The sequence below is a fragment of the Ovis aries genome, chromosome 17 (assembly GCF_016772045.2).
Source record: "Ovis aries strain OAR_USU_Benz2616 breed Rambouillet chromosome 17, ARS-UI_Ramb_v3.0, whole genome shotgun sequence".
Taxonomy (NCBI): Eukaryota; Metazoa; Chordata; class Mammalia; order Artiodactyla; family Bovidae; genus Ovis; species Ovis aries.
The window spans coordinates 51935375-51956594 of record NC_056070.1 but is presented as its reverse complement, the minus strand read 5'-3'; the positions used below and the strand labels follow the sequence as shown (position 1 = coordinate 51956594).

At 44.0% G+C, this 21220-nt stretch overlaps 1 protein-coding gene across 1 annotated transcript in view; it reads left to right on the top strand.

The window, feature by feature from the left end:
* The window catches only part of DNAH10 (dynein axonemal heavy chain 10), a 168288-nt gene that overhangs the window by 35001 nt on the left and 112067 nt on the right, over positions 1-21220 (top strand). Inside the window, exons 9-21 of the mRNA XM_004017564.6 lie at positions 895-1085; positions 2714-2912; positions 5008-5202; positions 5947-6117; positions 8422-8598; positions 9713-9838; positions 11371-11543; positions 12599-12750; positions 15388-15552; positions 16136-16343; positions 16482-16638; positions 19886-20362; positions 20531-20689. Of these exons, the coding sequence (XP_004017613.2) occupies positions 895-1085; positions 2714-2912; positions 5008-5202; positions 5947-6117; positions 8422-8598; positions 9713-9838; positions 11371-11543; positions 12599-12750; positions 15388-15552; positions 16136-16343; positions 16482-16638; positions 19886-20362; positions 20531-20689 (2550 nt within the window). The remainder of the gene's footprint in view (positions 1-894; positions 1086-2713; positions 2913-5007; positions 5203-5946; positions 6118-8421; positions 8599-9712; positions 9839-11370; positions 11544-12598; positions 12751-15387; positions 15553-16135; positions 16344-16481; positions 16639-19885; positions 20363-20530; positions 20690-21220) is intronic.

Sequence of the window (21220 nt, the reverse complement as noted above, 5' to 3'; positions counted from 1 at the left end):
GCTACAGTCCATGGGGTCTCAAAGAGTTGGACACGACTGAGTGACTTCACTTTCACTTCTCCTCAGAAAACCAAAAATAGAATTACTATATGATCCAGCTATCTCACTCCTGGGCATATAGCCAGACAAGACTCTAATTCAAAAAGACACATGCACCCCTATGTTGTCAGCAACACCGTGTACAGTAGCCAAGACACGGAAGCAACCTAAATGTCCATCAGCAGATGAATGGATAAAGAAGTGTTACATGTATACAATGAAATATCACTCAGCCAGAAAAAGGACGAAATAATGCCATTTGCAACAACATGGATGCAACTAGAGATTATTACACTAAGTGAAGTAAGTCAGAAAGAGAAGGACAAATACTGTATTATATCACTTGTATGTGGAATCCAAAATATGACAGAGATGAACCTATCTATGGAACAGAAACAAGAATCAGGGACATAGAGAACAGACGGTGGTTGCCAAGAGGGAGGCGGGTGGGAGAAGGTAGGAGTGGGAGGTTGGGGCTGGCAGATGCAAACTGCTAAGTGTACTATAGATTGGAGAAACAACAAGGTCCTACCGTATTGTACAGGGAATAATATTCAATATCCTGTGGTAAGCCATCATGGAAAAGAATATGAAAAAGAATGTAAAAAGATGTTTTTAAATTGAGAGACCTGCAGCAGGAGCATATTTTTTCCCCCAAAAGTAATAAAATCCAGAAATACATTTAATAACTGGATTGGCCAAAAAGTTCATTTGAGTATTTCCGTACCATCTTAAAATATCTTTTAAATTTAAAAAATGGAAACTTCCTATACACTGCTTGTTCTCTTACACCGTTTGCCCTGAGATTGAGCCAGCTTGCCTTGCTCTTTCGTTTGCACCCACCTCTCTGGTTAGAACATAACACATGGATCTAGCTTTCACGTTGTCTTGGAAACAATCCCCTCCATGATGAGCGCCCTGAGGATGGTGTGGATCATCTCCCGCCACTACAACAAAGACGAGAGGATGATTCCGCTCATGGAGCGCATTGCCTGGGAGATTGCCGAGCGAGTCTGCAAAGTGGTGAATCTGCGGACTTTGTTCAAGTAAGACCGGGCAGCGCTATGTGTTTCTTAAGCTCTTAAACAGCTTTGTGTGTGTGCTAAGTGTCGTGTCCCACTCTTTGCGACCCCACGGATTGTAGCCTGCCAGGCTCCTCTGTCTATGGAATTTTCCAGGCGAGAATACTGGAGTCAGTTGCCATGCCCTCCTCCAGGGGATCTTCCCAACCCAGGGATCAAACCCCCATCTCTTTGTGTCTCCAGGATTGGCAGGAGGATTCTTTGCCACTAGCACCACCTGGGAGGTCCTAAACAGCTGTATCAAAACATAATTCATACACTGTACAAATCACCCATTTAAAACATACAATTGAATGCTTTTAGGACAAAGTTGGTGAAAAAATTCTTTCAGGTTTTTCCAGCAGATGTAATGGAAAAACCCCAATGACCTTTTTGGCCAGCCCAATAGATTCAGAGTTGTGCATCCATAGTCATCAGTGATTTTAGAAAGTTTCCTTCATCCCAGAAAGAAACCCTGGGCCCTTTAGCTGCCTCTCCCCCTCCCCTCTCCCCTCCTAACCCTGAGCAACCACTGATCTACTTTCTGTGGACTTGCCTCTTCTAAACATTCATGCAAATGGAGTCAGACAACTTACGGTCTTTTATGACTGGCTCCTCCCACTCAGCATCGTGTTTTCATGGTTCCTCCATGGTATAGCCTGTATCGTTGCTTCATTCCTTTTTATGGCCAAATAATACTCTACTTGTGTGGATTAATCAGGACCATCTTCTTTAATTAGGGGCTTCCCTATTGGCTCAGACAGTAAAGAATCTGCCTGCAGTTCAGGAGACCTGGGTTTAATCCCTGGGTCGGGAAGATCCCCTGGAGGAGGAAATGGCAACCCACTCCAGTATTCTTGCCTGGAGAATTCTATGGACAGAGGAGCATGGTGGATACAGTCTATGGGGTCGCAAATTATCCTTGGAGAGACCGAGGCACGTGGTCTGAAGGAAACTCACTCCTGGACCTTGGATCCCCTCAGGTGGAATAGCCTCTGAGGATCAAATCTGGAAGGAGACACCGATTTTTTTTTTTTTTAACTCTCTCTCTCTTATTTTGGCTGAGCTGCATGCAGGATCTTAGTTCCCCGACCAGGGATTGAACCCGTGCCCCCTGCAGAAGTGCAGAGTCCTAACCAGAGGGTCAGAGAATTAGCTCTCTCTTTTTTACTTTCTTAAAAAATAATCTGTGTAAGTGAAGTAGGTACCAAAATCTCAGCACTATCATTTTGCCTCCAGTGTTACAGTCCCCTCCCCCCTCCCCCTGTGGACCCAAGGCCATCAGCTTCCCTTCAAGCTCAAACAGAAAACTTATTGGGTAAACCACGGCTTTGCCCATTGAGGGGCAGCTGTGGTGAAGGTCAACCTAGGGCGGTGGCTTGGAATCCTGCCCACACCGCTGCAAATCTCTTTGCTGCAAATTTCTTGGCGGAACAGTCTCTTGCCTGGGAAGCTTTTTGCGATGAGGCTATGTCATCAGAGAGGCCCAGCTCCTTGCTTAGGATTGTCCCCTTAGAACCTGCCCCTCCCCACCAGGGAGCAGCGTAGCTCCAGCTCCCCGCCTCTTCGCATCTCTGCCCTCCTGCCCATCACGGCGTCTCATTGCGTCCCAGAGAAAACCGAACGAGCGCACAGCACAAGACCTTGGAGGCCAGGAACACCCTCCACATGTGGAAAAAGGCCTATTTCGACACCCGGGCCAAGATCGAGGCTTCGGGGAGAGAAGCTCGGTGGGAGTTTGATCGGAAACGGCTGTTCGAGAGAACGGATTACATGGCCACCATCTGCCAAGACCTCTATGACATCCTGCAGGTAGGGAGGCTGGGTCTTCAATGCACGTGAAAATGGTCAGATCTGGGATTTGCTCCATGGAAGGCAGTTTGGCTTTTTGACGATGTGGATCTCCCCGTGTCAGTTGGGAGCAGGGAGGTGGGGAGGGTCTGGCCAGGAGAGATGCCTGCAGAGCAGACAGAATGTTCCAGAATGTCCCAAAGCACACCCGACCTTTGCAACTTTCCCTTCAGTTTTGTGACATTCCTCTACCCGTCTCCCCCACTTTTTTTTTTTTTAATGCCCACAGTGCTCAGCTTGCAGGATCTTATTTTCCCAGCCAGAGATTGAACCTGGGCCCTCGGTAGTGAAATTGCAGAATCTTAACCACTGGATTGCCAGTGGTTTTCCTTGGTTTTCTTGTTTTAAACATTTGTTTTAGAAAATTGAAATGTAGTTGATGTACATTATATAGGTTACAGTTGTACAGTAGGATTCACAGTATTAAAGGTTATACTCTATTTGTGATTATTATGAAATATTAGAAGCCAGTTCTGCTTCAAAGGGAGAAGGTGGCCTCCCTGAGCTGTCACTGTCCTAGTTTATTCATTGCGGCTGCACATGATGACTAGTACTGGCTCTGAGTCTTCCTGAACTCCTGCGCGTCATGGCTCTGCTAGGAGTCTCTGCTCACGGGGCCTCACGTGGTGCCTGTCAATGGGGTGTCGTGGACAGCCCACACCCAGCTTTGGCCTATCTCCTCTGCTCACATGCATGCGTGATTGCCTCCTCCTCAGACTTCATTTACAAAACACAAGCTCAGAGATAAAGTGATCGAGAATTTCAGGATGGTGATAGCAGAGCCTTCAATCCAGCCCAGAGCCCTCTGGAGGCTGGGGCCCTGTGCACCTGCCTGAGTCCCACACCTATGAAGCCTGCCCTGTATGTACATCGTCTCTGCCTCACAGAGCTCACAGTCTAGTGGAAGAGAAAGAGGGTGGACGTGCTAATCACATGGAGGGGCTTCTCTGGTGGTCCACTGGTTAAGACTGCGTTCCAGCGCATGGGGTGCAGGTTCTGTCCCCGGTTGGGGAGTTAAGATCCCACGTGGTTCTCCGGCGAAAGAAACCAAAAGCATAAAACAGAAGCAGTAATGTAACAAATTCAATAAAGACTTTAAAAATGGTCCACCTCGAAAAATTCTTATGAGAGGAAAAAAATCACTCAGATCCATAGCTACAGCTGAGATGACTGCTAAGAAAGGGGAATAGAGGGGGCTCTGGAAGTGTGTGTAGGGGCCTGAAAGTGAAAGTGTTAGTCACACAGTCGTGTCCGACTCTTTTCAACCCCATGGACTGTGTAGCCCACCAGGCTCCTCTGTCCGTGGAATTCTCCAGGCAAGAATACTGGAGTGGGTGGCTGTGCCCTTCTCCAGGGGATCTTCCCGACCCAGGGATTGAACCCAGGTCTCTCGCATTGCAGGCAGATTCTTTACTGTTTGAGTTACCCATGTAGGGGCCTACCCTGTTCTAAAGGGTCAGACAAGATGACGGCATATTTAATGATGAGTAGTAGGTACCTGGGCCTTCCCAGGTGGCAGTAGTGATATAAAAAAAATCTGCCTGTCCATGCAGGAGATGTAAGAGATGTGGGTTTGATCCCTGGGTAGGGAAGATCCCCTGGAGAATGGAATGGCAACCCACCCCAGTATCCTTGCCTGGAGAATCTCATGGACAGAGAAGCCTGGTGGGCTACAGTCCACGGGATCACAAAGAGTCAGACATGACTGAAGTGACTTAACACACATGCACACACAGTAGGCATCCAGACGTTTTACACTGTGTGTGCAAAGGCCCTGAGACAGAAAGGAACATGGATCTGAAAGAGGCCTGGAGTGACTATAAGGCAACAGGGGACGAGCATGATGGGAAGAGATAGAAAGAGGGGGTAGGGTCCTGAGCCTGAAAACTTTGACAACTGTGTCAGGACATCTAGGACTGGTCCTTTGTGCAGTGGGTAACCCAAGGGCTTAGACTGAGAGGAAGTTACCTGTGTGACACAATCCATTTATTAATAACATCAGAAGCATCATTAGAAAACCAAATGGTCACCTCCCTTGTTTTGTTTGATTGGACAGGTCGTGGAGGAATTCTACAACATATTTGGTCCAGAGCTGAAAGCAGTGACTGGGGATCCCAAGCGCATCGATGATGTTCTGTGCAGGGTGGATGGCCTGGTCACCCCCATGGAAAACCTGACCTTTGACCCCTTCAGCATCAAGTGCTCCCAGTACTGGAAATACGTGATGGACGACTTCAAGATTGAAGTCCTGGCAAGTAACACATCCTTCGATTTGACCTTGGAAGTGGATACTGTGATTCTGTTGGGTTATTTAGTTATGTTTAGGTTTTTTTTTTTTTTTTCCAAATCATAAAAAGGGATTCCTGCTTTTTTGGTGAAAAATGATAACAGTGCAGAAGAGCATAAGGTGGAAATGAACATTTCTCAATGTCCTCCGTCCCCACTCCTATTCCCCAGGTGGAATGGGTTTACCTGAACTATCTCTGCTGTTGTGTCCTCTCCCATTTCTTTGTCTATATGAGCTTATATTTTAAAAATTTCCTTTTCCATAATTTTGACTAGTGAAAGGGAGAGAGCAGAAAACTGATCCAGCAGCTGGTCTGCTATTTTTATTTGGACCTCAGCCTCCACTAAGGGAAGTCCTGGTGGCTCAGATAGTAAAGAATCTGCCTGCAATGCAGGAGGCCCAGGTTCAATCCCTGGGTCGGGAAGATCCTCAGGAGAAGGGAATGGCAACCCACTCCAGTGTTCTTGTCTGAAGAATTCAATGGACGCAGGAGCCTGGTTGGTTACAGTTCCTGGGGTTGCAAAGAGTTGTACCTACCTATACTGTAGCTAACACAGTATAGCTTCCACTAAAGTACAGTGGAAATCCTTCTCAAGGTACCGATTTGGTTTGTTTTGCTTCTTTCTTGACATTTTGCTTTTTGTGGGATAATTACAGGGTCCTAAGGGTTTTTTTCTTGGCTTTTTTGTTTTTGTTTGTTTTTGGCAGGTTATTGAGAAAGAAGCAAAAAATTTTATTGACGAATCTTTTAAGACACTTCGATCAGCTGAAGCAGCATTTGATATGCTTTTAAAATTTAAACACATTCGTTCACGGGAGGCCATTAATCGACAAATGATGATGAAATTTAATGATATCCTTGCACAGTATTGTAAAGAGGTAACTGAAAAAAAATCCGTGGCTGTTGTAGCAGTGAAAATACACTTGGCAAAGTGTAAGCAATTGGACCACACTGTTGTCTTTCTCATCTAAATTCAGAGAAACTGTGGAATTTCCCCCAAATAGCATGTCGTATAACCAAAACAGGTAGCCAAAAGGAAGTGGGTTTGTTTATTTAGTGGAGAAATTCAGTAGGAACTTATGAAGTACAATATTTTATGCCATCAATCTTATATGCCATTACATTGTGATGGGCCCTGAGTGAATAGTCATAGTAATAATGGTAGTAACAAGAGTGTAGTAGTGTGAAGGTCATGTGTGTGTTCATATACACATTCCTGTTGTAAGGAGACTCATTATACATTGGACCCATCTAGATAATCCAGGATCATCTCTTTATTTTAAGGTCAGCTAATTGGCAACCTTAACTCCATCTACTACCTAATTGCTCCTTTTCATATAATGTATTCACAAATTCTGGAGATCAAGACCATTATTGGGGCAGATCTTGTTTTGCTTCTGACACCTAATTATTCACATGAGAGTGTGACAGGCTTATTTTATGCGTTTTTAATTTGTTCTTTTTATTGGCGTATAATTGCTTTACAGTGTTCTGTTAGTTGCTGCTATACAGCAATGTGAATCACTTATAGGTATACATATTAATATATCCCTTCCCTGTTGATCCTTCCCCCTCTCCTCCCACGCCACCCCTCCTAGTCATCACAGAGCACCAGACTGAGCTACCTATGCTGTCCAGTAGCTTCCCACTAGCTGTCTATTTTATACACGGTGGAGGTCAGTGCATCCCCCGCTCCCCTCTCCTTGCTGTGTTCACATGGCCGTGCTCTACATCTGCGTCTCTATTCCTGCCCTGCAAATAGATTCATCTGTACCCTTTTTCTAGATTCCATATACATGCATTAACATACGATATTTGTTTTCCTCTTTCTCACTTCATGTATGAGAGACTCTAGGTCCATCCACATGACTTACAAATGACCCAATTTCATTCCTTTTCATGGCTGAGTAATATTCCATTGTACATATGTACCACAACTTCATTATGCATTCATCTGTTGATGGATATTTAGGTTGCTTCCATGTCCTGGCTATTGTAAACAGCACTGCAATGGATATTGGGGTATGTGTGTCTTTTTGAATTATGGTTGCAAAATTTTATTTTTAAGTGCAAGCCCAGGTCATATGATTCAGCAGTTCCATTTTGTGCATATATACAAATAATTGAAAGCAGAGTCTCGAAGAGATATTTGAACACTGATGTTCATGGCAGCACTATTCACAACCACCAAAACGTGGAAATAACCCAAGGGTCCATTGATAGACCAGTGGATAAACAAAGTGTGGTATATCTGTACAGTGGAATATTATTCAGCTTTAAAAAGGAAGGAAATTCTGCCATGTGCTTCTAATACGACCTGAATGAACCTTGAGGGCTTTAAAATAAGCCAATCATAAAAAGACAAATACTCCATGAGTCTATTTACATGAGGTACTTGGAGTAGTCAAAGTCATAAAGACAAAGTAGAAAGGTGGTTTCTAGGAGCCGGGGGAGAGGGAAGTGGGGCATTACTGTGTTTCATGGGTACCCAGAGTTTCAACTTTTCAAGATGAAAGAAGTTCTGGAGATGGATGGTGATGATGGATGCACCACAACATTTTATTATTGTTCAGTCACTAAGTTGTATCAGCATGAATGTACTTAATTCCACTGAAATGCACACTGAAAAATGGTTGAGATGGTGAATTTTGTCATGCCTATTGTACCACATTTAGAAAAATATTACATGATAAACAGTTATAAAACCTCAGTGACATGTACACACACGCACACACACACACACACACACACACACAATGCAGGAGGCCTGGCCACCTGTCATGTCTGGAACAGATTTCAAAATTTCCATGGGAAATTCCCTGGCGATCTGGTGGTTAAGATTCTGTGCTTTCACTGCCGAGGGCCTGGGTTCAATTCCTAGCTGGGGAACTAATATCCCACAAGCCACATGGCAAGGCCAAAAAATGGTCCACTGAATGATTATACACAGTCTGTAAGTACAAGGCAGTCTGGATCATTGCATATGTTAAACCAAACCAAAAATTCCTGCAGAGTATAAGAAAAAGCAGTAGAGACTGGTAGTAAAAGCACTATTCTGTACCTTTAAGTATTTCTTGATATTCCATGTTCATTTCTTTAAAGATACAAACCTCAAGTTCAATCTTGTCTCGGCTCGCACACTGATACTGCTCGCTTATGGAATATGTCTGATTGCTTTGCAGATTGACATAGTTAACAAAATCTTTGTCCAGAACCTCGACAACCCCCCGTTGTATAAGAACCACCCCCCGGTAGCAGGTGCAATCTACTGGGAACGGTCCCTGTTCTTCCGGATTAAGCACACCATCCTCAGATTTCAAGAAGTAGAGGAGATCCTGGACAGTGATGGAGGAAGAGAAGTACGTTATGTCTGCTGCAACAGGCCTGTTTTGAGTTTCACGTTTTAAAAAATCATTCATTTAGTTAGGCTGCTCTGAGTCTTGAGTGAGTGTTGCGCGTGGGCTTTCTCTAGTTGTGGTGAGCGGGGGCTGCTCTCTATTTGTGGTGCATGGATTTATTGCGGTGGTGCCTCTTGTTGTGGAACACGGGCTCCAGGGCATGCAGGCTCCAGTAGCTGTGGAGTGCAGGCTCAGTAGTTGTGGTACATGGGCTTAGTTGCCCCCAAGGCATGTGAGATCTTAGTTCCTTGTCCAAGGATCAAACCCATATGGCCTGCATTGGAAGGTGGATTCTTAACCACTGGACCATCAGGGAAGTCCTGTATTTCACGGTTTAATAGTAGATGGGTAGCCTTGAGCATGCCCAGGTGGCTCCTTCAATCCAGGTGACCCCCGAGCATGAGCTGGCCATACAGAGTTGCCTGCATGAGAAGCAGCTCAATTTCAAATCAATGCCTGCAACTTAGACAGTCTTTCCTGTGGTCCCTGGGGACCACATCTCCATATGTATGACATGATATATCTATGATAGCTTCCAGGTGACAATCACATGACTTCCCCCTGATCTGGATCTTCAGCCTCTCCAGAGGGTGACCACGCTCTTTCTGACAATACTGTCCCTCCTCTTCATGCATTTTTGTCTGTTATATCACAAGGGCTGGGAAACCTTTTCTTTAACCGTCCAGAGAATAAATATTTTAGGCATTTGTGGGTCAAATGGCCCCTGTTGCAACTATTCAACTCTGCCTTTCTAGAAAGAATATGGTAGATAACATGTAAATGAACAGGTGTGTTCCAATAAAACTTCACTTATGGATGCTGAAATTTGAATTTCATATGGTCTTCACAAATCATGAATAACTGTCATTCTTTTTGAGCTTCCAGCCATAGGCTGAGGTTTGTGAGTCCTACTAATCAGCCTGGATTTTAAGCTGTATCATGGCAAGCAAACCATCCAAATTTGTGCAAATCTGCCTGCTTCCTCTTGCGTAGTGTTAAGTGATTTTTTTCTCAGGAGAGAGAAAAAATTGTTATTTTCAAGGAAAAAGTGACATTTGCCTGACTTCTCTGATAGGTCAAACAAAAATATTTGGAAGTGGGTAGGATGATGAAAGACTATGAAGACAGAAAGTATGAGCAGTGGAAAGAGATGACGGAACAGATCCTGCCAACTCTCATGAAGAAGAGTCTGCTTACTAAGGTGCATCTTTTCAGTTCTGAAACAGTGTTCTTGCCTGGAGAATCCCATGGACAGAGAAGCCTGGTGGGCTACAGTCCATGGGGTTGCAAAGAGTTAGACGCGACTGAGCACTGACATGCGTGCACACACACACACACACACACACACACACACACACACACACACACTCACGTCCCAGACTATGGGGGCCGTGTAAGATGATGGTAACTCCCATTTCCTTGAGGTCTGATGTGTTGACCCTCATGAAGTTGAGAGGTATTTCCAAAATCAAAGGCAAAGAAGGGCAGAGGTTGGCAGGGCTTGACCAGGGAGAAGAAGAGAGGCAGGAAGGGAAAACATGGAGGTAGCAAAATGTCATGGTCAGGGAACAGGTGGGGATCAGGCAACCCTTCTGACTCCTTGGCTTAATTCTGGGCTTCAGGGACCCAATTTGTAAAATGACCTGGATCAGATGATCACAAACATGCAAAGTGTTAGTTGAACCGTGTATGAAACAGGTTCAAACCGCTGATGGTTGCTTATTTTTAACTTACAGGAAAGTGTCACTTTGATAGCAACCAGGATTCTTGGCCTTCCCCAATCAATAGAAATTGACTGGAGGCAGATAAGCAATTCGAAGCAAGGCTTTATGGGGGCCCCTACTGCAGCAATGGAGAGTCAGAAGTAACATGTTCCCTTGCTCGCTCACTGCCCGAGTATCGGGTGCTGAGCTTGTTCATTATATGGGGTGAGGGTAAGGGTGTGTCCAGGGGGTCTGGCCAGAGGAGTGGCTTAAGTAATTTGCCCATCCCTTTGGTGGTGCTGAGTTCAGGGAGCTTTTGCTCCGGACACCCTGTTTTTGCTATGGCTCTTCAGAAATGGCAATAAAGATTTTTCAGTCTTTTTGTCTAGAATTTGCTCCAACTGCGAGTGTATGCAGTTATTTTTGGTCTCATATAATTTATTTGTATTTTGTTACTGGAGAAGTGTGTCCAGGTGCAAGCATTGCAGCAAAGGGTCCCAGGTCCCAGCCTGGCTTGGTTTCACGTGATCCATCCTCATCTATAGCACGGGGCCCAGCATATAGCTGAACAGATTAAGTGTTAACAGTGAGGAAGGAAAGACTTGGGCCTGGCAGTTTCAGGTCTTTGGTCTCCTAAGTTCTGAAGTAGGCACTAAAATGAATGAAGAGGCCAGGTAGAGCTTGTCAGGAAATGGATGGCTTGTGTCCTATTCAGAAAGGACAGCCGCTCCCCAGCTTCAGTCGCTTCTTGTCATTTATCATCAGCTTTTCCAATTTTTTGAGGGATGCCAGATTTTTGGATTTTTTCATTGCCCAGTTTTCAACCGTGAGCACTAAATCAAATTCTTTAAAAACTCTGTTCACCCAAGTATGTCTTCTAGCTTAGTTCTGGTCAGCTCCCCACTCTATCAGTGTAGCAAAACCCCTCCACTGATTTTTTTCAGATTCACATTTATAACTTGGGTTGCGTTGATCTGATTGCTTTGTGGACAGCCCTTCCCGCGCTTATGAAACATCGTCTCCTCCCCAGACTTCTGCCGCTGGTGACGACGCCTTAAACCCTGACAGAGTGGCTGCTTTCTCAATCAACTTTTCACCTGCCCTCAGGGAGATTATTAATGAAACAAAGTACTTGGAACAGCTGGGCTTCCCTGTCCCTGAATTAGCAAGGAACGTTGCCCTCCAGGAGGACAAATTTCTTAGGTAAAAGGATTCTTCTTTTAAATCAATGGTCAACGCTTCTTATCTTGGGACTCCTTTACACTCTTCTAAATTATTGAGAACTACCCCTTGCCCATGCCAAGGCTTTCATTTTTGTGGATTTTATAACTAGCAATGTTTGCCGCATTAGAAATGAAAACTAAGAAATGTTTAAAATTTGTATTAATACATTTGTCTAAAATAGTAAAGATAAACCTTTCATGTTAACTTAAATAGCACTTTTATTTTTTTTTAAATTAATTTTCACTGGAGTATAGTTGATTTTGGGGCTTCCCTGGTGGCTCAGATGGTAAAGAATCTGCCTGCAATGCAGAAGACCTAGGTTTGATCCCTGGGTTGGGAAAACCCCCTGGAGGAGGGAATGGCAAACCCACTCCAGTATTCTTGCTGGAGAATTCGATGAACAGAGGAGCCTGGTGGGCTATAGTCCATGGGGTTGCCAAGAGTCAGACATGACTGAGGAACTTTCAGTATCACTATAGTTGATTTATAATGTTGTGTTACTTTCTGCTGTACAGCAGAGTGAATCAGTTATACATGATTATACATCAGTTACACATACATGCTTCCCAGGTGGCGCTAGTGGTAAAGAACCCACCTACCAATGAAGGTAGACGTAAGAGACATGGGTTCGATCCCTGGATCGGGAAGATCCCCTGGAGGAGGGCTTGGCAACCCACTCCAGTATTCTTGCCTGGAGAATCCCATGGACAGAGGAGCCGGACAGGCTGCAGTCCATAGGGTCACAAAGGGTCGGACACGACTGAAGCAACTTAGCATGCACACATATATACAGACTCTCTTTTTTAGATTATTTTCCCGTATAGGTCATTACAGGGTATTGAGTAGAGTTCCCTATAAATAACATTTTGAAATTAAAAAGTAACCAATATTTTCCAAAAAGGAAAGTTAATGGGAAGAGTGACACTCTTTAAATTTTTAATCTGGTCATTGGTCTTTTGGAACGTATTATAAGATTTTTGAGCTTATTATGAGCTCCATTTTTCGAATGTCAGTGACTTTCCTGTAATGTACAGGTACACGGATGGGATACAGCGTATGCTGGATCATTATCACACGCTCACAGGAACGTTAAATGAGGCAGAGTCTCTTCTTCTTGATGACCATTCCCAGGAATTATTAAGAGTGTTTAGATCTGGATACAAGAGGTTGAACTGGAACTCACTAGGTAATAAATTCATCTATCTATTGCCTTTTAGACTTTGGGATGCAATCATTCTTTTAGATTGTCTTAGCTGAATTACAATTTTTGTATGTATGTGAAAGTGAAAGTCGCTCAGTCGTGTCTGATTCTTTGCGACCCCATGGACCGTACTGTCCATGGAATTCTCCAGGCTAGAATACTGCAGTGGGTAGCCTTTCCCTTCTCCAGGGAATCTTTCAAACCCAGGGATTGAACCCTGGTCTCCCTCATTGCAGGCGGATTCTTTACCAGCTGAGCCACAAGGGAAGCCTGCATGTACATAGATACGGTTAACAAACCATGCTTTTAAAACATTTATTATTTATTTGACTACGTTGGGTCTTACTTGCAGCACGCAGGATCTTCATTGCCTCGTATGGGACCTTCTGTTGTGGCACATGGTCTCTCGGGTTGTGGCTTATGGGCTCAGCAGTTGCGGTCGGTGCCCTGGCTTCTCTAGTTGTAACGTGTGGGCTAAGTTGCTCCATGGCATGTGGGGATCTTAGTTCCTTGACCAGGCATTGAACCCACGTCCCCTGGATTGCAAGGCAGATTCTTAACCACTGGATCACCAGGAAGTCCCTAACAAATATGTTTTGAGCATGATGTGCAGAGTTTTGTATATGCTTAGTTGCTCAGTCGTGTCTGACTCTTTGCAGCCCCATGGAGGGTAGCCAGGCTCCTCTGTCCATGGTGTTCTCCAGACAAAGTGGGTTGCCATTTCCTTCTCCAGGGTTTTGTGTAGTGATTGCTTTTATTTGTTCTTTTTTTGAAGTTTTAAAATAACAGATTCCGTTTCATTAATAGTTATAGGATGGTTCAAGTGATTAATATTCTATTGGGTGAGTCCTGTAGTTTGTGCTTTTCAAATAAGTGGTCCACTTCATCTAACTTGTCAGATTCATTGTGAGTTTTTCTTATTGTGCCTTTATTATCTTTACAATACCTGTCTTTAGTGATCCCTCCTATTTAATTCTGGATATTGTTAACCTGTATCTTCTCTCTTTTTCTTTTCAGTCCTGCTAGAGATTAGTTTTATGGAAGCCTTTTGTTTCATTGATTTTATCTGTTGTTTTCCTGTGTTCAATTTTATTAATTTCTGCTTGTCTGTATTATTTCCTTCTGCTTGATTTGGAATTTATTTTACTTTTCTTTTGAAAGGTTCTTGAGGTGAGACCTTTAATTGATTTGACATTCCTCCTCTTTTCTAATGTATGCATTTGGTACTGTTTCCCTTTCAGCACTGTTTTAGTTATGCCCCACAGATTTTGATAGTTGTATTTCAATTTTTATGCAATTCAATGTGTTTTTAAAACTTCCTTTATGACTTCCTCCTCGATCCATGGATTATTTAGAAGTGTGTAATTTAGTTTCTAAGTGTTTGGAGATTTCCCTGTTATCTTCCTGTTGCTGATTTATAATTTGAGTCCATTGTGGATGGAGAACATATTGAGTATAATTTCAGTTCTTTTAAATCTGTTGAGGTTTGTTTTATGGCTCAGGGGATAGTCTATTTCAATTGGCTGTCTCTCACCCTTTCAGAGTTTTGCTTGTTTTATGGATAATGTTCGTGGTGTTAGCTGTATTTAGCAGGAAGAATAAGGAAAAGTACATTCTTCTTCCTTTACTTTTTAAAAAATAAACAAGGCATTTTTGTTTTTCCTTGTTTTTACTTTTTCCCCCTTCCTCCTACTTCTCTTGCTCCAAACCTTCTTTTTCCTTGTCATTTCCTTTCTTCCTCTTTCTCCCTTTTCCTTTGTACAGAGAATATGTGTGTTTGGACTGTGGACTCCAGAGCAAACCCCCTGGGTTACATATCTAGTTTCCACCCACGTGACTCAACCTCTCAGGGCCTCTGCTTCCTCATCTGTAAAATGGGCATAATCTCAGTCTATGTCTGATGCAGGATACAGCATGCTTGGGGCTGGTGCACGGTGATGACTCAGAGAGATGTTATGGGGAGGGAAGTGGGAGGGGGTTCATGTTTGGGAACGCATGTATACCCGTGGTGGATTCATGTCAATGTATGGCAAAACCAATACAGTATTGTAAAGTAAAATAAAGTAAAAATTTAAAAAATAAAAAAATGAATAAAAATAAATAAATAAAATAAAATGGGCATAATCTTTGTAGCCTATTCATAGGTTGTTGTAAGGATTTGATGATGTAATAAACCTCACAGGCTTAGGCTGTTGCCCGATTAATCATAAATTCTTAATTTGAATTTACTATGCATGTTCTTGCTGTTTACTTTTCTAAGCAACAGGCCAGAGGAGACTGTAGGCAAAGTGGCATGGGCTGGAGGGTTCAGGTTGCCATGGCAATAAGAGGACAAGAGGGTTGGACTTATTCTTTATCCTCATGGTGCTTCAGATACAATTATGCTAAAATGTGAACAGAAGAAATGTATCGTTTGGTCGATTCTGAGCACCCGCTCTTTGTTCCAGTCCCCAGGGACCAAGTGGATCTTTGTCACTTGGAAGACCCAAGGGGATGGAAGAAGCAGGGTCCTTCCTATGAAGGGATGTGGTATTAACATTACAGTTGTTGGTGGGAGGGATGTGGAAAGGAAGCATTGAAAGCCAAGTATCTTTCTTTTGTTTTTTCTCTTTCTCTCCAAAGGTATTGCTGACTACATAACTCGGTGCAAACAGGCCATTGGGAAATTTGAGTCCCTTGTCCACCAGATTCATAAGAATGCAGATGACATTTCTTCCAGACTTACTTTGATAGAGTCCATAAATCTCTTTAAATATCCAGCACCTAAAAGTGAGGACGAACTCCCAGGTAGATCTGGCTTCTATTTTCTTTTGATCATGGGAGGAAAAGTCTCTTGGTCATGATTGTGCACACACACACACATTTTATTCCGCAAATGGAATGAAACTATGTCTCACGATTTCGGGCACTTGAAAACATAATGGGTAATTCTTACTCTTTGTCACATTTTATGTATTACTTGGTTTTACAGATTCCTGAGTCTATGAAGATTAATGGTTCTTTTGTCAATAACTGTGTAACAGTAAGGTGAACTGTGTTTTTATGGACTCACATTAACTTGTTCAAATGGTATTTTAAATGTTCTTGGACTTAGTCAACAAGGAATTCAGGACTAGTTAACAAGCAGTTCAAGGCAAGCAAGATTGCCCAAAGACATAGCATACACAATCAGCATTCAACCCCATGTTGTCACGTATTTTTTGCTTTGGATGTGTCTTGCTCTGGATGGTGTTGACTTTTTTCCTGCTTTTGGTCAAGATTCGAGGCTACTTTCATATTTGCGAGATATACAGCTCATGTTTGGGTTGCTTTTTGAGTAATGTCCTTTCCCGTGTCCATGAAGAGCTTTAACAGAGGTCTTCTGCTGCAGGCGTCAAGGAGTTCTTTGAGCACATTGAACGAGAAAGGGCCAAGGATGTGGACCACATGGTCAGGTGGTATCTTGCCATTGGGCCTCTGCTGACCAAAGTTGAGGGGCTGGTCATCCACACCAACACGGGCAAGGCCCCCAAGCTGGCCTCCTACTATGAATACTGGGAAAATAGAATCTACGAGGTCCTGACAAAGCTCATCCTGAAGTGAGTTAATCTTTGTATTACATGTTGTAAAGACAGTGTGTGGGGGGAATTCCTTGGCAGTCTAGTGGTTAGGACTCTGTGCTGTTGGATCTATTTCACTCCGCTGAGTCCTGAGTCTGTGTTATTAACCCCTCCTAGGAATCTGCAGTCTTTTAACTCTTTAGTCCTTGGAAACGTCCCTTTGTTCCAAACGGAAACCATCTTGACGGCACCAGAGATCATCCTGCATCCCAATGCAAATGAGATTGACAAAATGTGTGTCCACTGTGTCCGAAACTGTGTGGAGATGACCAAGGTAAGGGCGGAAGTGTGTGTTATTTCCCGGGTGGTCCCTGGTTGCAGAGAGTTAGGCCCACCAGCTGTGGACAGCACATGACCCAGAGTTACCGAAAGCAGGTCTGACTGCTCGATTCTCAAGAGCTAAAGAGGCAAGGTTGGTGAAAAGCAAAGTTTGTTTTATTTTGGATGCTGGTAATAGGGATGAGGGGTGAGTGGCAGACAGTGGACACCTGTCCAAAGGCCTAACCCCTCTCCCCACTGACAACCAGTGGGCAAAGAACTTTTATGGACAGAGGGAGGGGGCTGCATACAGAAACAGCACAGTCAGCTCTGACAGTCAGTTTGAAATTGTCATCAGTGGTCTGGCTAGTGTCATCTTGATTGTTTTAAGTATAGTTAATCTTCAGTTCCACTGTCAGTTTGTTCTGGTTCCTTGAGGCCAGTTCTCAGAATTGCAGCAGCTCGTGTCACGGCCACAGTCTGGTCCTCATGTTGTTAACGTCTCCCACCTGGTGGGGCTTCATTATCTATAAGACAGCTCACAGAATTGTTGTTCAGTCACACAGTCGTGTCCAACTCTTTGCAGCCCCATGGACTGCAGCACTCCAGGCTTCCCTGTCCTTCACTATCTTCTGGAGTTTGCTCAGACTCGTGTCCATTGAGTTGGTGATGCCATCCAACCGTCTCATCTTCTGTCACCCCCTTCTCTTCCTGCCCTCAATCCTTCCCAGCATCAGAGGCTTTTCCAATGAGTTGGCTGTTCCCATCAGGTGGCCAAAGTATTGGAGCTTCAGCTTCAGCATCCAGTGAGTACTCAGGGCTGATTTCCTTTAGGATTGACTGGTTTGATCTCCTTTCAGTCTGAGGGGCTCTTAAGAGTCTTCTCCAGCACCACAGTTCAAAAGCATCAGTTCTTTGATGCTCAGCCTTCTTTATGGTCCAACTCTCACATCTGTACATGGCTACTGGAAAAACCATAGTTTTTACTAACTGGACCTTTTTTGGCAAAGTGATATCTTTCGTTTTTAATACTCTGCCTAGGTTTTCATCTTTTGCAGTGATTTTGCAGTGATTTTGGAGCCCAAGGGGAAAAAAAAAATTTGTTACTGCTTCTACTTTTTCCCCATCTATTTGCCATGAAGTGATGGGACCAGATGCCATGATGTTAGTTTTTTGAATGTTGAGTTTCAAGCCAGCTTTGTCACTCTCATCTTTCACCTTCATCAAGAGGCTCTTTAGTTCCTCTTTACTTTCTACCATTAGAGAGGTATCATCTGCATATCTGAGGTTGTTGATATTTCTCCCAGCAATTCTAGCTTGTGATTCACCCAGTCCAGCATTTTACATGATGTACTCTGCATATAAGTTAAATAAGCAGGGGGACGGTATATAGCCTTAACATACTCCTTTCCCAGTTTTGAACCAATATGGTTCTAATTGTTGCTTCTTGACCCGCATACTGGTTTTTTAGAGATAAGTAAGGTGATCTGGTACTCTCATCTCTTTAAGAATTTTCCACAGTTTGTTGTGATCTGCATAGTCAAAGGCTTTAGTGGTCAGTGAAGCAGAAGTAGGTGTTTTTCTGAAATTCCCTTGCTTTCTCTATGATCCAACGAATGTTGGCAGTTTGGTCTCTGGTTCCTCTGCCTTTTCTAAACCCACCTTGTACATCTGGAACTTCTCGGTTCACTTACTACTGAAGCCTAGCTTGAAGGATTTTGAGCATAACCTTGCTAGCGTGTGAAATGAGCACAGTTGTACAGTTCAGTCAGTTCAGTTCAGTCGCTTAGTCGTGTTCGACTCTTTGTGACCCCATGGACTGCAGCATGCCAGTCTTCCCTGTCCATCACCAACTCCCAGAGCTAGCTTAAACTCATGTCCATCAAGTGAGTGATGCCATCCAACTATCTCATCCTCTATTGTCCCCTTCTCTTCCTACCTTCAATCTTTCCCAGCATCAGGGTCTTTTCCAATGAGTCAGTTCTTCACATCAGGTGGCCAAAGTATTGGAGTTTCAGCTTTAGCATCAGTCCTTCCAATGAATATTCAGGACTGATTTCCTTTAGGATTGACAGATTGGATCTCCTTGTAGTCCAAGGGACTCTCGAGAGTCTTCTCCAACACCACAGTTCAAAAGCATCAATTCTTCAGTGCTCAGCTTTCTTTATGGTCCAACTCTCACATCCATACATGACTACTGGAAAAACCACAGCTTTGACTAGATGGACCTTTGTTGGCAAAGTGATGTCTCTGCTTTTTATTATGCTGTCTAAGTTGGTCATAGCTTTTCTTCCAATGAACAAGCTTCTTTTTTTGCTTCATGGCTGCAGTCACCATCTGCAGTGATTTTGGAACCCCCCAAAATAAAATCTCTCACTGTATCCATTGTTCCCCCATCTATTTGCCATGAAGTATTGGAACTGGATGCCATGATCTTAGTTTTCTGAATGCTGAATTTTAAGCCAGCTTTTTCACCTCTTTCACTTTCATCAAGAGGCTCTTTAGTTCTTTGCTTTCTGCCATAAAGGTGGTATCATATGCATATCTGGGGTTATTGCTGTTTCTCTGGGCAATCTTCATTCCAGCTTGTGCTTCATCCAGCCCAACATTTTGCATGATGTACTCTGCATATAAGTTAAATAAACAGAGTGACAATATACAGCCTTGATGTACTCCTTTCCCAATTTGGAACCAGTCTGCTGTTCCATGTCCAGTTCTAACTGTTGCTTCTTTGGACACTTCCTCACCTGGGAGGCGCATCTTCTGGTGTCATATCATTTTACCTGTTCATACTGTCCACGGTTCCTTACTAACAAGACTTACTGCTGAATATGATAGGTACTGTTTTGTGTGCTGTGCTTAGTCGCTCAGTCGTTGTCTAACTCTTTTCGACCCCATGGATTGTAGCCTGCCAGGCTCCTTTATTCATGGAGATTCTCCAGGCAAGAATACTAGAGTGGGTTGCCATGCCTTCCTCCAGGGGATCTTTCCAACCCAGGGATCAAACACAGGTCTCCCGCATTGTGGGCAGATTCTTTACTGTCTGAGCCCCCAGGGAAGCCCATGAATACTGGAATGGGTAGCCTATCCCTTCTCCAGGGGATCTTCCTTAGCTAGGAATTGAACTGGAGTCTCCTGAATTGCAGTCAGATTCTTTACCAGCTGAGCTACCAGAGAAGACTATGACATGTACAAAGGGAGCAAAATAGAAACTAAAGGATTGTCTCCCCCCCCGCCCCCCCCCTCGATTCTTATTTTGTCAGCATTTTGTTCGCTGGATGAACGGCAGCTGCATAGAATGCCCCCCACAGAAGGGAGAGGAGGAAGAACTTGTTACCATCAGCTTTTACAATGATATCTCTCAGAACCCTCAGATAATTGAGCAGGCTGTTATGATCCCCCAAAACGTCCACAGGATTCTGGTCAATCTTATGAAGTACCTGCAGAGATGGAAGCGCTACCGACCTCTCTGGAAACTGGACAAAGCCATTGTGATGGAGAAATTTGCTGCTAAGAAGCCTCCCTGTGTTGCATATGATGAGAAGTTGCAGTTCTACGCCAGGATCACCACTGAAGTGATGCATCACCTCTTGATCAAGGATGAGCATTGCATCCGCCTTCAGCTCGGACCCCTGGCTAACACCGTGCAGGAAAACGCCAAGTCCTGGGTGGTTTCACTTGGAAGACTCCTCAATGACTCAGCCAGAGAGGAGCTCAATAACCTGCATGAGGAGATAGAGGTAGTGGATCCCAGGTCTTCTCTGAAAGTCCAGTGCACTGTCCGTTGTGGGACAGAGCCCCAGGGTTTCTCTAAAACTGCTTTCATTTCAAGGAAGCCAGGGCTTCATTTGGCACTGTATTTTTTTCCCCTATGCTTATTTAGTGTCCCTTTGAACTTTCTTTTATAGTCCCTGAACAAAAACCTGAAGAAGAGCCCCAGTACCCTCGAGGATCTCAAGTTTGTTCTTGCAACCATCGCAGAAATCCGAAGTAAATCTTTAGTCATGGAACTCAGATACCGGGACGTGCAGGAGAGGTACCGCACCATGGCGATATATGGGCTCTTTGTAAGTGACCTCTTTTCTTCATTTCTTTCCCTTTTTCTTTATTCACTTTTCGCTTTATTTTTTTATCTTTCGGCTGTGCTGGGTCTTCATTGCTGCAAGGGCTTTTCCTAGCGGTGCCAAGCAGGGGCCGCTCTCCAGTTGCAGTGCTGGCGGCTTGTCTCGTTGCAGGGCACAGGCTCTAGGGCTTGCAGGCTTCAGCAGCTGTGGCATGTGGGCTCAGCGGCTGTGGCTCCCAGGCTCACTGGCTGTGGTGCATGGGCTTAGTTGCCCTGTGGCACGTGGGATCTTCCCAGACCAGGGATTGAACTGTTGTCTTCGGCATTGGCAGGTGGATTCTTTACCACTGCGTCACCAAGGAAGCCCCGAAGCCCCTTTCTTTTTTCTCGATGTTAATTTTCTTTAATAAATCAAGGGCTATTGCAAAAATGAAAAAAGTGGAGGAGAGAGATAAGACAATAAGAGAAACTGGTAGAAGATGATAGTCCAGTTGTCTTTAAGTTTGTTACACATGGGTTTCAAAGACCTTCAGAA